The sequence below is a fragment of the Dreissena polymorpha genome, chromosome 2, assembly GCF_020536995.1.
Source record: "Dreissena polymorpha isolate Duluth1 chromosome 2, UMN_Dpol_1.0, whole genome shotgun sequence".
Lineage (NCBI taxonomy): Eukaryota > Metazoa > Mollusca > Bivalvia > Myida > Dreissenidae > Dreissena > Dreissena polymorpha.
The window spans coordinates 36,110,835-36,132,577 of record NC_068356.1 but is presented as its reverse complement, the minus strand read 5'-3'; the positions used below and the strand labels follow the sequence as shown (position 1 = coordinate 36,132,577).

General features: G+C 36.6%; 1 protein-coding gene across 3 annotated transcripts in view; it reads right to left on the bottom strand.

Moving 5' to 3' along the window:
• Positions 1-20,982, bottom strand: part of LOC127866587 (cytosolic endo-beta-N-acetylglucosaminidase-like) — a 33,867-nt gene extending 12,885 nt beyond the window's left edge. For 2 of the 3 annotated variants that reach the window (XR_008043044.1, XM_052407220.1), the window contains exons 1-11: positions 20,939-20,982; positions 17,757-17,945; positions 12,297-12,445; positions 10,340-10,494; positions 9,169-9,320; positions 7,663-7,834; positions 6,813-6,916; positions 5,277-5,385; positions 3,363-3,631; positions 1,063-1,350; positions 226-343 (exon numbers count right to left, since the gene is read on the bottom strand). Coding sequence is in view for 2 of the 3 variants with exons in the window: in XM_052407220.1 (XP_052263180.1) it covers positions 226-343; positions 1,063-1,350; positions 3,363-3,631; positions 5,277-5,385; positions 6,813-6,916; positions 7,663-7,834; positions 9,169-9,320; positions 10,340-10,494; positions 12,297-12,445; positions 17,757-17,945; positions 20,939-20,946 (1,713 nt within the window). In the remaining variant the exon portion in view is untranslated. Of the gene's footprint in view, positions 1-225; positions 344-1,062; positions 1,351-3,362; positions 3,632-5,276; positions 5,386-6,812; positions 6,917-7,662; positions 7,835-9,168; positions 9,321-10,339; positions 10,495-12,296; positions 12,446-17,756; positions 17,946-20,881 lie in introns of all 3 variants that reach the window. The other variant, XM_052407221.1, reaches the window with a different exon arrangement.
• Between the last annotated feature and the right edge of the window lie 761 nt (positions 20,983-21,743).

Below are 21,743 nucleotides of genomic sequence, written 5' to 3'. Positions count from 1 at the left end.
TGCACGTGTGCAAAGTGTTGCTTGAGATTTGCCTGTGCAGTCTGCAAAGGCTAATCAGGAACAACATTTTCTGCTTAAAAAAACAACACTTTTTGATGAAAGGAAGTCTCTTCTAAACTAAAATTCAGTTCAGGCGTAAAGTGTAGTCCCTGATCTTGGACACCAATTAACGCATATGCATTAAGCCCAGTTTTCCCAGAAAGAGGACTGTATAGGGCACACTACCTTGAAGTCCCCCAGGAGGGCAATACATTTCTTGGGCTGTGGGTCAGTAGTGGTCATTCCCACCTTGACACTGGTCAGTCTACAGAACTTCAGGTACAGGCTGTGCACTGGAAACCATCTGCAAGAGTCCACAATCAGGAACAGATTAATGCATGTGCCTTAAGTGTCGTCCCAGATAGGCCAGTGCAGGCTAATAAAGGAGGACATTTTCAGCTTTTATTGAAGTTTTCATTCAAAGGATGTCTCTTAGAAACAAAAAAAAAACAAATTAGTCAGTGTCAATCCTAATAAGCCAGTGCAGGCTTCACAGGCTAATCTGTGACAACACTTTCGGCACATGCACTTAGTCCCGTTTACCCCGAACAAGGCTCACAATATCTTACAATGTGGAAGAATAAGCACCTATTGTTCATTGAATCTGTAAGCACCTGTTGATGATTGAAACTGATTACTCTAATATCTATGATCAGTTAGATGCATGTATTAAAAATATTATAAATGTCATAAACTTGAACTTTTAATATCTACCAGCTTAACATTAGGTATAAAATCGGTTGCTTTCAAAGAAAATATAAAGAATGGTACATGTTTTGGGGAACTGGTAATTGTATTAACGGGACACTTTGAAAAAAATGGTCATGATTGCAATCATTTGTAATTGTGATTTAAAAAATACTGAACTTTTATTTATACTTCGCTTTATGTAGGACCAGAAAAAGTTAAAACACAGTATCAAGTAATTATACAAAAAAAATTAATTCAAGAAAGGCTTCCAAAGCTACAAGCTTGAGTTTGTTAAAATTCCAATGAGTCCTTTAACACTTGAAAGGTAGTCACCTTGTCCTCCATCGGGTGTTGTTCTGCTGAGGAGTGGACACGCTCAGTAGCTTGGGCAGACTGGTGGTTGGGATGGCGTGAACGTACATGCAGGCCATGTCCTTGCCAAATATGGGAACTGGCTTGTCCCCGTCTGGGAACGGCAGGAGAACCAACACGATGGACTGTGCATCGTGCTGCAAGTGAAGCTCGTAGAAGATATCACAGTCTGGGTCCTGTAGGATCTTGTAGGTGAACGAGACGTAGACTGAGGAGTACTGCTTCAACTGAACATCCAGCGAAAACAGGCTGCAAGGAAATTAAGGTGACACATTAAAATGAGAGCCACACTCTTGGAAAAAGCGGCTTAGTGCATGTGCGTAAAGCGTCGTCCCAGATTAGCATGTGCAGTCTGCACAGGTAAATCGCAACACTTTCTGCCTAAACTTGATTTTTGCTAAAAAGGGACTATCTTTAAACGAAAACTTTCATACAAGCAGAAAGTGGGGACACAGAGTAGCTTGGGTGAGCCACACAGGCTAATCTAGGACCGCACTTTACACACATGAATTAAGCCACTTTTAATCAAGGGTCAAATATGTTTGTTTTGCCCTATACAACACTGGTAGTGTACCTGTAAATAATTAAAATGTATCTTTGTACGAATTCCTGTGATTTGTCAATGTATGAATTTTCATATACCCGGTAAAACAAAAATAACATGGTATTGCAACTATAATTATAATGTTCAGTTATATTGTGATTTTGTACAAAATTTATATACAGGTAATGCAAATGTCACTGTCTTTGATCAGTACAGGGTCTTTCATTTAAACAAGAGGACCATGATGGCCCTGAATTGCTCATCTGACTAACCAACTACAATCCCAACCCAATTTCATCAAGATAAACATTCTGACCAAATTTCATAAAGATTAGATGAAAACTGTGACCTCTATTGTCTACAAAAGGTTTTTCTTTTATTTGACCTAGTGACCTAGTTTTTTACCCCAGGTGACCCAAATACAATCCCAACCCAGATTTCATCAAGATAAACATTCTGATCAAATTTTATAAAGATTGGATGAAAACTGTTACCTCTATTGTCTACACAAGGTTTTTCTATTATTTGACTTTGTGACCTAGTTTTTGACCCCAGATGACACAAATACAATCCCAACCCAGATTTCATCAAGATAAACATTCTGACCAAATTTCATAAAGATTGGATGAAAACTGTGAACTCTATTGTCTATACAAGGTTTTTCTATTATTTGACCTAGTGACCTAGTTTTTAACCTAGTGACCTAGTTTTTGACCCCAGATGACCCAAATTCAATCCCAACCCAGAATTCATCAAGATAAACATTCTGACCGAATTTCATAAAGATTGGATGAAAACTGTGACCTCTACTGTCTACACAAACAGATTGTTGACGGTTTTTCTATTATTTGACCTAGTGACCTAGTTTTTTACCTCAGATGACCCAAATACAATACCAACCCAGATTTCATCAAGATAAATATTCTGATTAAATTTCATAAAGATTGGATGAAAACTGCGACCTCTATTGTCAACACAAGGTTTTTATATTATTATTTGACCTAGTGACCTAGTTTTTGACCCCCAGATGACCCAAATACAATCCCAACCAAGATTTTATCAAGATAAACATTCTGACCAAATTTCATAAAGATTGGATGAAAACTGTGACCTCTACTGTCTACACAATGTTTTTCTACTATTTCACCTAGTTTTTGACCTTGTGACCTAGTTTTTGACCCCAGATGACCCAAATACAATCCCAACCAAGATTTTATCAAGATAAACATTCTGACCAAATTTCATAAAGATTGGATGAAAACTGTGACCTCTAATGTCTACACAAGGTTTTTCTATTATTTGACCTAGTTTTTTACCTAGTGACCTAGTTTTTGACCCCAGATGACCCAAATACAATCCCAACCCAGATTTTATCAAGATAAACATTCTGAATAAATTTCATAAAGATTTGATGAAAACTGCGACCTCTATTGTCTACACAAGGTTTTTCTGTTATTTGACCTATTATGTGACCTAGTTTTTGACCTAGATAAGAAGTTTTTGACCCCAGATGACCCAAATACAATCCCAACCCAGATTTTATCAAGATAAACATTCTGACTCAATTTTATTAAGATGGGATGAAAACTGTGACCTCTACTGTCTACACAAACAAATTGTTGATGGACACACGCACGCACGCACACGCACATACGGACGCCAGACATCACACGGTCACATAAGCTCACCATGTCACTTCGGAATATTCAAAGCCTACCTATATTTAACAAACTGGCTGTTGCCAATATCAGCAGTCAAGCGTAAACAAGAGCCACCTATAAAGGAATCATCTGTACACACGCCCATCTCTGGCTGTGATTCTCCATCTACAATGCCGGGGTTCTGTTCCGACGTAACACTGGCCCGAGGAATCTGAATTCTGGACTGGTTCTTGTTTTGTTCTACAGAGGCACTTTTGCCATGAGACTGGATGAAGCAAGGCTGAAGTTGCTGTACGCTCATGTTGAACCAAGGATTACCAACAGGCTAGAAAAAATGAAACAAACATTTTTTGATACTATAATAACACAAAAAGGTATTGTCAAAGTATTTATCATACTTTGCGTCATAAAACAATTATGTATACACTGTGACTCCAATATAGTGCGGTCTGTTATAACGCTGTGTCCAATATAACGCGGGGGTCCTTGGATCCCGTTTTTTCTCCAACCTTCCATGTCTGATTCAAATCCATGTTATGCAACTTCATGTATTCTCAGAAAATTCAAAGAAGCTGGCATTCACAGCTTGATTGCTTTATCCGTCCGTTTAACTGATTTTAATCGATTAGAGGTTAAACAACACTCGACAGCTAATTGGTGTTAATATGTTGTGTAATGTCAATAAAGGTATGAAAACTCGCGAGTCCGTGTTTATTACATGTATTCCCTATCAGAGTGGTTCGGTGCGCTAATTTCAATAAGGCAAGTGCAAGCGGAATAATTATCAAATTAAAGTTATTTAAAACGATTACCTGTTTATGTTTTGTATTTATTGTGTATTGTATTTCATTGTATAAACTATGGCTGTGTAAGTGTGTTATCGTTTATTATATGCTACACATGCTTAATAAATAAAAATATCTTTGTATGTGTTTAATGTTTCAGTACGTAAACTAAAAATAAATTTAAAAATCCTGACGATTTATTTACATGCAAATGCCGTGTAATAGTTAACAGAGATGCACTTTAATTTTTACCCATTATCAGAAAGTCCACGGAAAGCACGTTTTTTTACATGCTCCGTATGACGCAATCAAACATTTCTTTGTACATGTATCGTATTGCAATCAATCTAAATTTAAATTCGCTCGTCCAATTAAAGATGTGTCCCATCATGTAGTTCTTTAAACTAACTTTTCATGCAGCGTCTTTTGCAGCAATGACAACAGCACAGATGAATATGTTATCAAGATATTTGAAGTTAAAACACACATATAGATTTAGAAGTTACAAGTATATTTGCTGTACTGTGCAATGTCTCACTATCTCATAAATACTACTAAACTTTCTAAAATATAGTTATTATGGCAATAACTAAAGATATAAGCGTTTCTTTTCAAATGCTGCCTTTTAGATACCGAAAACAATAACACAGTAACAAGAATCTACAGTTTGTTAACTGGCAAATTCTATGTAAGTAACCAAAGTATGAACCGGGGTCAGGGCAAATAGGGCTTAATGCATATGTGTATAGAGTCATCCCATCCAGTCTGCACAGGCCAATCAGGGACAACACTTTCTGCCTAAACTGGATATTCTTTTAATAGAGACTTCCTGAAAACTAATTAAAACTCCATTAAAGCGAAAAGTGTCATCCCTGAAGAAGCCCCCTCAGGCTGCACAGGCTAATCTGAGACAACACTTAACACAAATGAGCCGTGTTCTGAAAAAACTGGGCATAATGCATGTGCGTAAAGTGTTGTCCCAGATTTGCCAGTGCAGTCCGCACTTTCCGCCTAAATTTGATTTTTGCTAGGAAGAGACTTCATTTAAACGAAAAATGTCATAAAAGCGGAAAGTGTCGTCCCTGATTAGCCTGTGCAGACCGCACAGGCTAATCTGGGAGGACACTTTACGCACATGCATTATGCCCAGTTTTTAGAAATCTCAAATGCCTCAGCATCACCCACCATGCCATTGTCAAAGAACCTCTCTCCAAACCCCTGACAGAAGGTGGTACTTAGAGGCAGACTTGTGTAGCAGCAGGGGGAGCACAGATGTCCCAGCAACTGCCAGAACCTGAATGCAGAAGTGTACAGCAAAGGCATTTACTTTACTTTAGAGCCCAGTGTTTTTTACATCATTCTGACAATAAGGCTAAGGCTGAGGCCCTTTGGATTGACAAAAATCGCTATGTTTTGGCAAAAAAATTGGGAAATTGGTGTTTTTGTTTTTGTGCTGCATACAAATACTTTAAATTGAGAATAAAAGTTTTCAATATTATACTTGTGAGAAAATCAATAAAACAAGAGATGTGTTCGTCAGAAACGCAATGCCCCCTATTGGGCCGCTTTGAAATAAAAAAAAAATCCTTTGACCTTGAAGGATGACCTTGACCTTGAACTTCCACCACTCAAAATGTGCAGCTTCATGAGAACACCGCTTTGATATATATTTTTTTACTTTTGACCTTGAAGGATGACCTTGACCTTGAAGGATAACCTTGACCTTGAAGGATGACCTTGAACTTCCACCACTTAAAACGTGCAGCTTCATGATAACGCCGCTTTGAAATTATTTTATTTTTTTACCTTTGACCTTGAAAATGACCTTGACCTTGAAGGATGACCTTGAAGTTCCACCACTAAAAATGTGCAGCTTCATGAGAACGCTGCTTTGATTTTTTTTTTACCTTTGAGCTTGAAGGATGACCTTGACCTTGAATTTCCACCATTCAAAATGTGCAGCTTCATGAGATACACATGCATGCCAAATATCAAGTTGCTATCTTCAATATTGAAAAAGTTATGGCCAATGTTAAAGTTTTCGGACGGACAGACGCCATATATTTGACATTTGACCTTGAAGGATGACCATGACCTTTCACCCCTCAAAATGTTCAGCTCCATGAGATACACTTGCATGCCAAATATCAAGTTGCTATCTTCAATAGTGAAAAAGTTATGGCCAATGTTAAAGTTTTTTCGGACGGATGGACAGACTGACATACACATATACTGACATACACACATACTGACATACTGACTGACAGACAGTTCAACTGCTATATGCCACCCTACCAGGGGCATAAAAATAACCTTCAAATGCGAATTTTAGACTGTCTTTCTGGAAAACAATTCACTTGTTGATATTGGGAATGGGGCTCATGTGACCAAATACCCCACCGGATTCAAGAGTAACAACTCTTCACCAAAATAATTCTTAAGAATCAGCATAATAAACAGTTATTTCTTGTTCCTTAAAGATGTCCTTGATTGTGAACACATTCCAATTAACAATTTTGTACATATGAAATGAGTACAATTTGTAGCAGAACAGTGAACATGAGCCTTGTTCATGCAAAACTGGGCTTAAAGCATGCGCGTTAAAATGCAGACTGCACGGGCTAATCTGAGACTTCACTTTATGCACATGCATTAAGCCCACTTTTCCCAGTCTGCTGCTCATACAATTTACAACTGTCAGTTAACACAAGAGGGCCTTACTTGTCCTCGTTCTCTGTAAACTGTTTGACATCCAGCTTGTCATAGACCCAGCTGTGGGCGAAAATTGCAGCAGACAGATTGTGCTTGCGTGCGGCTGTCAAGGTCTGAAAATATTGACTCTTGTGACACCATTCATTGACATTTATAATCCGGGGTGTGATTTAAGAACCGAATCAGGGGAGAAAAATACCCTACCCTTCATACAGGAATCAACAAGCAAATTTGTTGAATTGATATCCCCCGCCAATATATTTCTGGTCACAAAAGTTTTCTGGACGGATGGACAATGCCAACGTGCATCATCCTCTTAACCATATATATACTGATACCAAGTTTCAATGAAATCCGTCAATTTTTTTTTTTCAAGATACAAAGGGCCATAACTCTCTTATTATCCGATGGTTTACAATGCCATTTGGCGTGCATCATCCTCTTATCCATATATATACTAATTCTAAGTTTCAATGAAATCCGCCAAAGCACTTCCAAGATATGGCTGATGAACCAACAAGCCAATCGCTTAATGCCACCCACAATAAAACCATGACTGTAAAATATTTCTCCATGAAATATATTTTATCGGTTAATATTAATTATGCATGCAACATTTCAAAAACTAATTGATTACAAGTGATTATTCTAACAATATCCTCTGGACCCAAAGTCAACAACTCAAGTGTTAAAATTCTGATAGACAGAGATTCAACTTTCTATACAGACTCACAGACAATATATATACATAATTAGACATCCTAGAGAAAATCTTCTGAAAAGAGGTAGAAAAGACCATAGTTATGATATTTTCATAAAAATATCCCCAACAACAATAATGGCTACATCAGACATTTACCTCTACAGTGTTGAATCCTCCACCCCCAGGGCAACCCCGCCCAAACACATCTATACCAACATATACGTCAAATGGACGATTGCACTCTAATGCATTTTTCTTGGACTCTAATAGATGTTCCTCTGTCCAGCAGTAGTTCAGGAATATCCCATCACAGGCATCAAAAAAGATCCTACATAAAAAACAATTAGTGTACTATTGCTTGTTTTCTTTTTCTTTTCTTTTACAAAATCACACAAAACAAGATCAAGAAATCAGGCTTTTTCGCAGTGCCTTTAAATACAGTGGCAAACCTCTGCCTGAATATTCAAATCAAGATAACCACTGTGTCTGAATTCTTAATTCAGGAACACCATTGTAGCAAAAATTTCCAAGTATCTATGTGCTCTAGATTAATGTAGAAATTCATGAAGGCCACATTGAATTATGAAAATAATGGAAGTCATTGCCAACTATAAGCCCCTAATTTCTGGGGAAAGGTCTGTATGTAATAGTGTAACACATTGCTTTTCCACTAACAATAAACACAAAACTTCATACTCAAATATCGTAATTACTCTAAGTTTTCTGACACTCTAAAGTTTAGGACATTCCCGTTTTAGGGAAAAAAAAATTTGTGTTACTCAAAATTTTCTGAAATACAGGTTTTTGACCATAGTGAGTGATTCTAAATTTTCAGACAGTTTACTTTACAATGCCATTTTATTCGTCCCTGATAAGCCTTTGCATATTACACAAGCTTATCTGAGAAAACACTTTACGCATATGCATTAAACCCTGTTTACCAAGACCGCGGCTCAAATGTATTGAATGTCATCATCTACCCCAGTTGCCCATTACTGAGCTTTGTCTACCTACTGGTTTCCAGCGTTGTCTACCTACTGGTTTCCAGCATTGTCTACCTACTGGTTTCCAGCATTGTCTACCTACTGGTTTCCAGCATTGTCTACTTTCTGGTTTCCAGCATTGTCTACTTTTTGGTTTCCAGCATTGTCTACCTACTGGTTTCCAGCATTGTCTAGCTACTGTTTTCCAGCATCGTCTACCTACTGGTTTCCAGCATCGTCTACCTACTGGTTTCCAGCATTGTCTACCTACTGGTTTCCAGCGTTGTCTACCTACTGGTTTCCAGCATTGTCTACCTACTGGTTTCCAGCATTGTCTACTTTCTGGTTTCCAACATTGTCTACCTACTGGTTTCCAGCATTGTCTACCTACTGGTTTCCAGCATCGTCTACCTACTGGTTTCCAGCATTGTCTACCTACTGGTTTCCATCATTGTCTACCTACTGGTTTCCAGCATTGTCTACCTACTGGTTTCCAGCGTTGTCTACCTACTGGTTTCCAGCATTGTCTACCTACTGGTTTCCAGCATTGTCTACCTACTGGTTTCCAGCATTGTCTACCTACTGGTTTCCAGCATTGTCTACGTACTGGTTTCCAGCATTGTCTACCTACTGGTTTCCAGCATTGTCTACCTACTGGTTTCCAGCATTGTCTACCTACTGGTTTCCAGCATTGAGAGCGTTCTGCCAGTCCAGCTTGCCGCTGTTGAGCACGCTGTCATACCAGATCACCTCTGACTCAGAGCAGCTCTGGTGTTGTACAGTAGTCAGGTAGCCAACAAATCCACGCAGTCTCTCCACTGCATCAGAACTCTGTTAAAACACGTAGCTTCATTATTTTGTAAATCCAAACTTCTACTAATAAATCTATTACGTACAGAATTCTGAACATACAGATATGGTTGAAATACAGATTTATCATTCTGAATAAAAAGAACTTGAAGTTAATTCTTATTTTATTGTTGTTTTGTTTTATGTAACTGTGTCATAATATAATTTTATTGTTGAATTAATAAAAACATCGTTTTCATTTCTCAACATGATAAAACAGCAAACAATGAACAAACTTTACTGACAATCATGACGAGTTGTAACTAATTTTTTGACAGCTTTGCATCTGATTATTGTTCTTCAAAACATTCTTAGTTTTCTGTACATGTTTGAAAAATATAATAATTTGATTCTTACCAATCTACTCTCTTGTTATTAAATTAATCCATCACTTATTAAATTGGCATATCATAAAGTAATTAGACCGTATGATTACTTTGTTCCTATAACATACAGTAGATATTACTAGAGCTGTAGCTCCATCCCATCCATAAGATAATGTTGGAAAGGAAATCCGATGCAACTATTGGCTGAAATGGCACACTTCATACAAAAAATGGAGTCTTCATGCCACAAACATTTCAATTAGGGGGCGTTTAGTCGAGCCAAACAAAATTCTGAAGTCTAAACCAGTTCAAATAAAAGCCCTGACAAAACATTATCATAAATACAGCAAACTGTACCATAATAATAAATTTGGTATGAATGTATCGCAGTATTCCCAACTACTAGTATATTATTGTACCTTTAATTATATACAGTAAATGTAAAAAACAAAACAGTTGCTTATCCCACTCCCATATTAATTGCAGTTTAAGTTCAGCTAAGCAATTGCTTATTTTATGTCAGTTGTAGTCTTGAATTTTACTGACAATATTGTACAAAATAGTTCTTGACGAATTTGGTGGTACTGAAATTAAACTGGAATTTTACATAAAATCAAATTATATGGCAACAGTAGGAAAAGGATGTATTTGAAGCATAATGGATGCATTCTCTACCTCTATGGCATTCTCTATGTTGATCAACCAGCCATCAAATCGATAGTATTCAGCAATCTTCACAAGCTGGTCTGCAAACTGCTTGTATGAAGCCTCTGATTCAAGTATTTTAGCACATCGGGCCTTGCCATCATCCCATTCAGTGATTACTGTTCCTATAGTGTTGTGAACAAAGGCATGCTTTACTGAACATGTACCCGGTATCACTTTGAACATCAACAACACACAATAAGCTGCAGCCAACTTGTACTACATAAATGGTGATAAGATACCAGTAAGGTACTTACATTGTACATGAATGACTTCTTTTTGTAGCTTTCATGTACATACCTCATTTACATTTAACAAGAACCTTTACAGACAGTTATTTACCCCAAGCCATTTGTGCATTCTAGTCAAAAGTGTACAGTAAGAAATTGATATTGATATTTCAAGAAAAAAAACTAAAAATAACTGCCCTGGCATTAAGTAACTTGAAGCAAAGAAAACAATAATGCAATAATCAAACCTTGACAATATGGGATGTAGCACTTGGCGATAATTATTCTGCCCAAGTTTGAAGATAAATGGATTAAAAATATAGGAGTTTTGCAGAGTGTAATTAAAAACCAAAGGACAAAATTGTCACAAAACCAGCCATTATAATTATTTATCATTTGTACGTCGTGATGGAAAAGAATTTCATCCTTTCAGTTTGAAATAAAAGTGATCAAGGAATTTGACTATGTCATTTAAGTGACACAAATGTGTGTCCTTTGTGGGGAAATCCTTAAAATAACAGCCTAATTATTTAATTAAAAAAAGTTATAAAACCGAAAGCTGAAGTCTAATTAACAATTATCTACGGAGGTTTCCAGACTTTTTTAAACTTAACATCCTTCTTTCAGACAATTGGTCTGACTGGTAAGTTTTCTATCAGACCTGAGGTTATCTGTCAGAGATCTATGAAAATTCGCGAAATTGAAAAAAAAATGAAAAAAGAAAAACATCAGAACTAAAGAAATATTAAGTTATCAGCATTTAATTTACATCATATTGTTTGGAGTAGCCCATTGTTCAGTCAACATTCAATTCCTAATCCTGAAAATCACTTCAATAGTCACTGTCACTATCATTTCTATTTTTAACAAGGACAAAATTGTCACAAAACCAGGTTTTCAATTTGAAAAAAAAAAAGTCTGATAAAAGAGACCAACTCAAAATGTGCATTGTTCAAAGTTACCCCCTTGTTTCAAAATCAATCTATTTTTAGTCATGGCGACCTTGACCTTGGAGATATAGATATAATTCTTTCGCGCGACACACCGCCCAATGATGGTGAACAAATGTACCAAATGATTTTAAAATCTCACAATGAATGACATAGTTATGGCCCGGACAAGCTCATTTGTGGCAATTTGTTACCTTTGAATTCAAAGTGTGACCTTTACCCTAGAGATAGTGACGTCATTCTATGCGCGACACACCGTCTAATGATGGTGAACAAATGTGCCAAATGATTTTAATATCTCACAATAAACGACAAAATTATGGCCTGGACAAGCTTTTTCCAACCGCCCGCCAGCCGCCTGCCGACATTCGCCAATCTAATAACCAGTTTTTTCCTTCGGAAAATCTGGTAAAAAAGGCCATAACTCTTGAAATATGCAATTGTAAAGCCTCAACAATATGCGCTGTAGCAATTATCTTGCAAATAACTATAATTCTGTTCAAATTGGGCGAAAATTTCAAGCAAAATATAGGATTTAATATTTCAATATTTTATTATTATAACTCCTGAAAAATAACACAATTGGGAAACATTGACAATATGCACTAAAGCACTTGGAGATTATCATTCTGTAAAAGTCTGACAAAAGTCAGAGTCATTACTTTTAATAATATTATTCTTAAATTGTTTAGTTAACAAATGTGTCCTATAACCAAATCAAAGAATCTTCATTTATAACGTTCTTACCAAGTATTTTAACTCCATGTCTATGAGCTGCATTTGTCCAAGAAGGAGGAGGAATGGTAACAAAATAGTGGCTAAAGTAAACAAACGTGTCTATTATCTGCCAGTGGTAGAAACGGTAGCTTCCAGGGCGACCACAGCCCTGAACCAATCTGAAATGATTAACTCACATGCTTTAATAATTGTAACTTTCTTTTCTTTATTTAATGCAACTTTGTACAGTGCTAAAGGGGTGTTGCTGCAGTTTTGCTGATATTTTTTTCATCTAATAGATTTTGTCCAAAATTTATATTTAAAATATATATACAAATATTATATGAACAAGAGATGTGTTTGTCAGAAACACAATGCCCCCTTCTGCGCCACATTTAAATTAAATTTCTATTTATCATTTGGCAGGTATAGAAATCATCTCCCTTTAAAGGTTATTACTTCCCTTGAATTTTGCCCAATCCAACCGGGGGGGGGGGGGGGGGGTGGGGGGGGGGTGGGGGGGGGTCTCACAGTCAACTATGACCATGTCAGACATCACTGACAACCAAGGCCTGTGGTTAAAAAGAGATCATAGCCAGAGTTGATCATGTATCTATGGACATAAGTCCACAGGTATGTAATGAACATCAAAGAAATTATAATTATATAATTTAAAAAAAGAAAAGAAAAATCAATCATTTGGATTATAAATAATCAAAATAATAAATCTGTACAGTAACTGTGAAAAGAACTTCAATTCTTGGTAAGGAAATATATAATGAGATTTATAATTATATAAATTACTTCCCTTGAAAATAATTGTCTGTAACAAATCTCTATTTTTAGTAGCAAATTATTAAAAGCCACTACCGTGACTGTAGATTCACCACTCAAAATGTGCAGCTCCATGAGATACACATGCATGCCAAATATATAAAGTGGCTATGTTCAATTTTGAATAATTTTCTCCCTTTTTAAAGCTTATTACTTCCCTTAAATCTGTATTTTTTACCGTAGACCGTAAAGGATGACTTTGACCTTTTACCACAATGTGTTTTTCAGAAACACAATGCCGCCTACTGCGCTGCTTTGATTTATATAACAAAAATATACATGTGGGCAGGTCAGATAACTATGTCCATTTAGAGCTTATTACTTCCCTTGACTTAGTTTTTTCGACCCTAGACCTTAAAGGATGATGTTCACCTTGAAATTTCACCACTCAAAATGTGCAGCTCCATGAGATGCATATGCATGCCAAATATCAAGTTTCTATCTTGAATAATGCAAAAGTTATGGCCAACGTTAAAGTTTTTTTTCGGACGGACGGACTGTTCAACTGCTTTATGCCACCCTACCGGGGCATAAAAAATGAAATAAAAACATAGGGTCACCGACCTTGTTTTGATTTCATTCTCCATTATATAACATGTACTTTTTCAATAAAACTGAAAAATCTCTAATTGCGTAAAAATAATTAATAACCTATGAAATTGGCAACATGTAGATATTATATAAGCTAAGAAACATCATATACCATTTAATTAAACCACACACTACCAATACAATGGAGTACACAAGTTAAATGTTAAGAAATTCATTTTTTATAATTTGTATGTCACCCAAAAAACGTCATTTTGTACTATTGTAACCACATAAATGAAATTTAAAAAAAAATTAAAATAGAATTCTGCGAAACTGCACAAATATATTCATCTACGTATTGTCATCATAAAACACAAATAAACAAGGGACAAAATTGTCACAAAACCAGGTTTTCATTGTGAAAAAAAATCTGATTAAGGGAGACAACTCAAACTGAACTTTTGAAATGAACAAACAAAATTAACCCCCTTTGTAAGTTTGTTTCAAAATAAATCTATTTTAAGTTGTGGTGACCTTGACATTGGAGATATTGACGTGATTCTTTCGTGCGACACACCGTCCCATGATGGTGAACAAATGTGCCAAATAATTGTAAAATCTCACAATGAATGACATAGTTATGGCCCAGACAAGCTCATTTATTGCCAATTTTGACCTTTGAACTCAAAGTGTGACCTTGACCTTGGAGATATCGACGTAATTATTTCGCGCGACACACCGTCCAATGATGGTGAACAAATGTGCCAAATGATTTTAAAATATGACAATGAACGACATAGTTATGGCCCGGACAAGCTTGTTCCGCCCGCCCGCCAGCCAGCCAGCCAGCCCCCCGCATTCGCCAATCTAATAACCAGTTTTTTCCTTCGGAAAACCTGGTTAAAAAGGGGGTCACCGCACTTTAAAGAGAGATGTTTTGTTTTCACAATCCCTACCGTCTACGTCAAATTTCATAAAAAACAGCAATTAGGCAAAACCCAAGTACCGGTACATAGACTGTTAGAAATATGCATAAACATTAGAAATTATTTACAATTTTAACTGGGATCACAACAGCTTACCAAAAGAAATAAATAAAAAACAATATTTAATCAAAAACATAAGACCATACAGTATCAAACTCGACCTTAATCATAGTTAATAACTAACATGTTTTGAAGTTTGTGATTAAATCCTTTTAATTGATAAATGTAAACAACAGGACTAAAGAGCTCCAGTATAAAACAAGAATGAAATTAAAGAAAGAAATAACAAGAGCTGTCACCATAGGATGACTTATGCCCCCTATAAACGCTTGATGGAAGTTATGAGCATTTTTCGAAACCTAAACACAGATTTCGAAACCTAAACGCGGACCCTAAGTTCAAGGTCACAGGGGTCAAAATTTGTGTGCGTATGGAAAGGCCTTGTTTGTATACACATGCATACCAAATATGAAGGTTATATCTCAAGGGACATAGAAGTTATGAGCATTTTTCAAAACCTAAACGCAGATTTCGAAACCTTAACGCGGACCCTAAGGTCAAGGTCACAGGGGTAAAAAAATGTGTGCGTATGGAAAGGCCTTGTCCATATACACATGCATACCAAAAAGTCCAAATATGAAGGTTATATCTCAAGGGTCATAGAAGTTATGAGCATTTTTCGAAACCTAAACGCAGATTTCGAAACCTAAACGTGGAACCTAAGTTCAAGGTCATGGTCACATGGGTAAAAAGATTTGTGCTTATGGAAAGGCCTTGTCCATATACACATGCATACCAAATATGAAGGTTACATCTCAAGGGACAAAGAAGTTATGAGCATTTTTCGAAACCTTAACGCAGATTTCGAAACCTTAACGCGAACCCTAAGTTCAAGGTCAAGGTCACAGGGGTAAAATTTTGTGTGCGTATGAAAAGGCCTTGTCCATTTACACATGCATACCAAATATGAAGGTTATATCTCAAGGGACATAGAAGTTATGAGCATTTTTCAAAACCTTAACGCAGATTTCGAAACAACGCGGACCCTAAGTTCAAGGTCAAGGTCACAGGGGTAAAAAATTTTGTGTGTATGGAAAGGCCTTGTCCATATACACATGCATACTAAATATGAAGGTTATATCTCAAGGGACATAGAAGTTATGAGCATTTTTCGAAACCTAAACGCAAAGTGTGACGGAAAGACAGACAGACCAGAGCTCCAGATAAGGTTTTGTGAAATTCTTAACGTTACTACCAGATCTTCAAAAATAATTCTTAACTCTGAAATTTTATTCTTAACGTTACTACTAAGTTTTGGAAAATAATTCTTAACTTTTTTAAATGACCTAAAAATAAATAATAATGGTTATTTTCATGCAAAAAATCAAAATAAACATACTAGCAACTTTATTCATACGAGTTCAACAGTGTCTAGTCAGTATTATACAATTTTATTTTTCAAAGACCTTCATATGCCCAAACTGTGCTTAGATTGCATGCCTTTAATGAATTTTTACATATTTCACAATTAAAACGGGTCCCCCCTATCAATCTTTACAACGATTGGCCACGGGAATTGTCCCTTCCACTCGTTCAATGATTTTTTTTGTTTAAGTTTGGACCTGTTGTGTCGCGTTTTTTTAGCTTTTTCCGACTGTGTCGGCAACTGAACATACAACATCGTAGAAGATCTTTTCTATAATGTCTTTCTTAACATTCAACTTCGGCTCACTTTGCGTACAATATGTTAAAGCGTGTTTTTGCACGCTTTGCAGTTTTTTAAGACGCTCTCTGGGCGTCCCCATTGTTTTTGACAGAGAGACTGTTCACGCCGCTTTTATTGGAAAAAATGCGCTTTGTTAAACAAACCCGATAACCATTCTATATAAGCACCGAAAAGATCTTTAATAAGCGAAATTCTCTCAAAAAATTGATACGAACCGATGTAAAAATAATATTCGTAACTTGATTTTGTAATTCTTAATGGTACGACAAGATTTTAAAATAAATACGTAACGGACTTGAAAATAATTTATTACGAAAATACCCTTATCTGGAGCTCTGCAGACAGACAGTCCGATCACTATATGCCTTTTCTTCGAAAAGGGGGGCATAAAAAGTTAAAACAAGAGGGCCTGAAAGGCCCAAAGTCGCTCACCTGAGATAACAAGATATTATTGGGACAAATCTACTGAATGTGGCCTCTAGAGTGTTAACAAGATTTAACTATAGCCATATATAGCCATATAAGGAAAAATTCCCCGCCCCTTGGCAGCCATGTTTTTCAAGCAATGGTTACCATTTTCAAACTCATCCAAGATATCATTGGGACAAATCTTCTGACCAAGTTTCATGGAGATCAGTAAATAAATGTGGCCTCTAGAGTGTTAACAAGGTTTACTATAGCCATATAAGGAAAAATGCCCCGCCCCCTGGTGGCCACGTTTTTTAACCAACGGGCATCATTTTCAACTCGTCCAAGATATTATTGGAATGAATCCTCTGACAAAGTTCCATGATGATCAGACAATAAATGTGGCATCTATAGTGTTAACAAGATTTTACTCTAGCCATATAAGGAAAAATGCCCAGCCCCTTGGCAGCCATGTTTTTCAAGCAAACTTAACCATTTACGAATTCATCCAAGATATCATTGAGACCAATCTTCTGACCAAATTTCATGAAGATTGGACAATAAATGTGGCCTCTAGAGAATTAACAAGGCAAATGTTGATGGCGCACGACGATGCACGACAGACACAAAGCGAAGTGAGCTAAAAAAGTTAACCCCACCTGGGATCGAACCACTGACAATTGTAATTTGTATTATGAACCACCTCAGTCATTTTTGATGGTACTGATAATAAAAATATTGAGTTGTGATAACAGCATCATCAGGGTTGTCATAACTATATCCTCAGTTAAATAAACTGCCACAACACCCCTTAAAAGGAATTTCCACACATGTTTACAATATATCTTCATTACAATAAATATACAGAAAAGAACATGCTAATATTTACAAGTACACATATTTTTCAATATATTAAATAATTAACAGTATAGTCCTGGCCTAAAAATGGTAGGGGCCAGAAAATCATTGCTGGGCATGATAAGTAAAACTGAAAAGATACGGTACCTATCCTCCAAATAGCCCCCATGCATGTCATGACAGACAAGTATTTTGGGGTTATCCAAGATTTTTCTTGGTCTTCTGGAAATCCCAGCAACACAAAATGGGTCTTTGTCTGGTTTCCATGACAACACTTCATCCAGATCAAACAGAGGTCGACACTGGGGATTTCTCTTGTCCATCAATAGCCTGGGACTGAAAAACAACACAATAACAGTATGTAGAATATCATCTTTATGGGCATGAGGGTTAACATAAGTGGGTGCATTTAATGAAATAAGTTATATATTATGAAAGTGCTGAAACAATATAATACTATTTCTGTTTATTATTTTATTTTGACTGTTGTTGAACTAAATAACTAAAGTGAAAAATCCTGAGCTCCGACGGGGGATTGAACCCACGACCTCCAGAGTGTTAGTCAGATACTACAACTGTGTCGCTAAAGAGCTTGCCCAACAGCAAGACTGTTGGGAGTGACCTTATTTCACTACACTCCTCCTCCTCTTAATGTTTCAAGGCCCAGACACACTCTCCACAGCTTGTCTTGCATCTGCATGGCCCAGAAACCATTCAACAGCTCACGCCCGCTTTATTAATCGTTCGCCGTTAAAGTGAAAATTCCTGAGCTCCGACAGGGATTGAACCCGCGACCTACAGAGTGGTAATCAGACACTCTAACCGCTAAAGAGCTAGCCCAACAGCAACTGAGCAAGGCTGTTGGGAGTGACCTTATTTCACTACATAACATCAGGGCTTTCCTTTGACCCGAGCTCCCGGGTTTTGACGCTTGAAAATTACAGAATACCCTAGTTTGACTCTTGAGAAAATTACGTCATGCGTCACATTTGACCCAGGGGAATGTACCGACTTGCGTCAAAGAGATCAAAAGTTATTAAGAGTAATCGATAATTGGCTTGGGGCGGAGTATCTTTTGGTAGACGCTAACCTATATCGCCCGTTTGAAGCACAAGTCCGCCCAGTAAGCGGAGTTTTGCCCATTGAGAAACCTAAAAATGACCAATTAAAACACTGCTGGTTCGATGACGCGTGTATCAACATTCCATTTTTTATCTGAACGTTTGTTATCAGCTGTTTGCAGAAACGACATGTATTCAACACACCAAAACAGAATGGACTCACCCGCGTCAGTTTTAATAATATCCAATATATAATTATAACATCCCTATCCACAATATTTTGAGAAATACTTCCACAATATGTCAGAATGTATTTCCAATGCTGAATACAGTGTACCCAACCCTGTTTTATTCCATGTTTGCTTCGTTCAAAGACGCGCGAAAGTTATGCTGGCATATGAACTGTCTACAAAGTAAATTTACACGCTTTGCATCAGAGTTGCTAATAATAACCATAGAACTGGTATAACTGACCGTGTGGCAAAGTGACAAATTTGGATGCTGCATCTGCTAATTGATTACAACATAGGTGTAATAATTGACCATTTGAGACGGCATAGAAAATCGGCGTGTTTGTCGCACGTCCTCGGTAAAGATGGCACATGAAATAATTAAATCCGGATTTGAGCCGTCCAGGGTCGATTTTGAGATGATAGGAAATCCAATTAGTTAGTTTAAGGAGGTATTTTGATGGTAAACGGCTGGCACTGACATGAGAAGTAACTGACGAAACATCTTTTTGTTTTGTTTTAAAACATCTTCGCTACTTTCCCAAAACCGTACCATTCTACGAACGTTGCTATAGTTGTCCGCCAACTATAAATTATCTATTAGCAAAGTAAAGCACTGCAATATCATACTTAAAACAATATGTCAACCGAATTATATATTAATTGCGTATTTGCTAGGTTACTTATTACTGGCTTTCATTTTCTGCAGACAAACAAAACACATATTTTATTTCATTTGCAAACGACGTATCTCTACCCGTTTTCGGATACGGTATGGTTCGTCGAATTTAATTTATTTCCAACGGTCTTTATAACATTTTTTATAGAATGACAAATACACATGCGGTGTTACGGATGGTCTGATTGATAAAATTTTGCATTGTACTCGCAAGAAATTGCACATAGAAAGAAAATAAAGAATAACAATAAGCAAGGGCTGGAGGGGCTCTGCCCTCTATTCCCTTTATCCTACGGTCTCTGAATCTCTGCTTAATTTTCCGTATTTCAAATTTGGGACAATTGACACCCCTGATATATATTACATGTATGTCACTACAAGTGCGAGTGTATTTTTCACAATGTTGGTCACAATGTATGTTTGCATTATCTCTTTTATTGACTGGAATATATTAAGAAATAAATGTTTAGATATTTGTAAATTTGTTGCTTTATATATATATATATATATATATATCTCAGTAATTCGCTTTAAGTACAAAAGATCATTGACTCTCCTGCGTTATTATTATGACTCATACAAATTTGATTTTGACTCTTGAAAATTTGGTCCCAAGAGTCATTGACTCTTGAGATTGGAGGTCTAAGGAAAGCCCTGATAACATATTGCATAGTTTATTGGTTATTTACAGATAGTTAACAACACTTAGTCTCACATACTGGAGGCTCTGGAGCACACTTTTCAACAACACTACCAGTATATTTCTTACTTAGTGCACATTAGAAGTGCACAACTAGATCCAGGTCAGCCATGACAAATATTTATACTTATTTAAACTTTAACAGTTATGCAAAATAATAACACATCCGCAAAAAACATGAATTAACTAAAACATAATGTTCATACTGATAAGTTTTGTAGAAACTACAAAATAAATAAGGTCATTAAGCCTAAAACTTTAGCCTGTACCAACAAAAATCCGTAAATGACACCATTGCATGAAGAGAACACTCGAGTTACTGATAGATTTCATGCAATGAAAATGCTAAGAATTATAACAACACTAACCCATTATTTGTATTTTACTTAATATAACACCGATATCTTTGTTAATTACACAATTAACGATGACAATTGATCTAATAGTAATACATGTGTCGCGAAAACATATTACGTACGTTAGAACTTTAATTTTCAAATTGCAGATAAAAATGAACTGTATCCGTGATAATACACATATAATTATTTTATACACAATTTAAGCCACAACAATCATAATACAATAAGAATTAAACAACATACAAATAGAACAATAGGTTTGGGAGTATTTAGGAACCGAATGAAAAAGCAGAAAATGACCATGTCATCCACTTGTGTCTGGTTCCCGAACCTTTCAAGCCACACAATTTATGGGGGAAGTAACTCTGACCACGCGTACATCGCGATTTTCAAGTTAAAGCCCCTGGCTTTGAAATGAAATACATGTTAAATCAATACATATTTTAGGACCTAGATGCAATTTGAAAGTGTGCAAAATTGTCATTAAATCTATAGCCTAGTTAGCAAGTAATTTATTATTTTTCAAAGCGGTACCTCCTTTAAAAACGAAAGTACGATTTCTATACATAATACGTTAATTTCGACAAACGCGATTACTTTCATGCTCCCCCACAAATTGTTTGGGGGGGGGAGCATATAGTCGCCGCTTCGTACGTGTGGCCGTACGTGCACAATTTTTGTCCGGGCTATTTCTCAGCAACTAATGACCGCCTCGATAGCCTAGTGTTAGAGTGTCCGCTTCGAGTGCGGGAGGTCGTGGGTTCGATCCCCGACCGCGACATACCAAAGTCGTGAAAAATGATACTAGTGTCTCCCATGCTTGACACTCAGCATTTAATGGGTAGCAATAGGAAGATAAATCGAAGCAGCCAGGTAAGTATTCGTTGTTGGATACCGTGTTTGTCGCACAATAGCTGTATAGCTAATGTTACTTGTTACTTATATGCGACGTTAAATAAAATTCTTTATCTTTATCTTTAAATCTTTACCGGAATTCAATTAAACTTCATGGGAAGCTTCACTACCAAGAGGAGATGTGCATATTATCAGCGGGTTCTGGTCGGATGATTTTTCACAGAGTTATGGCCCTTTGAAATTTTCCATT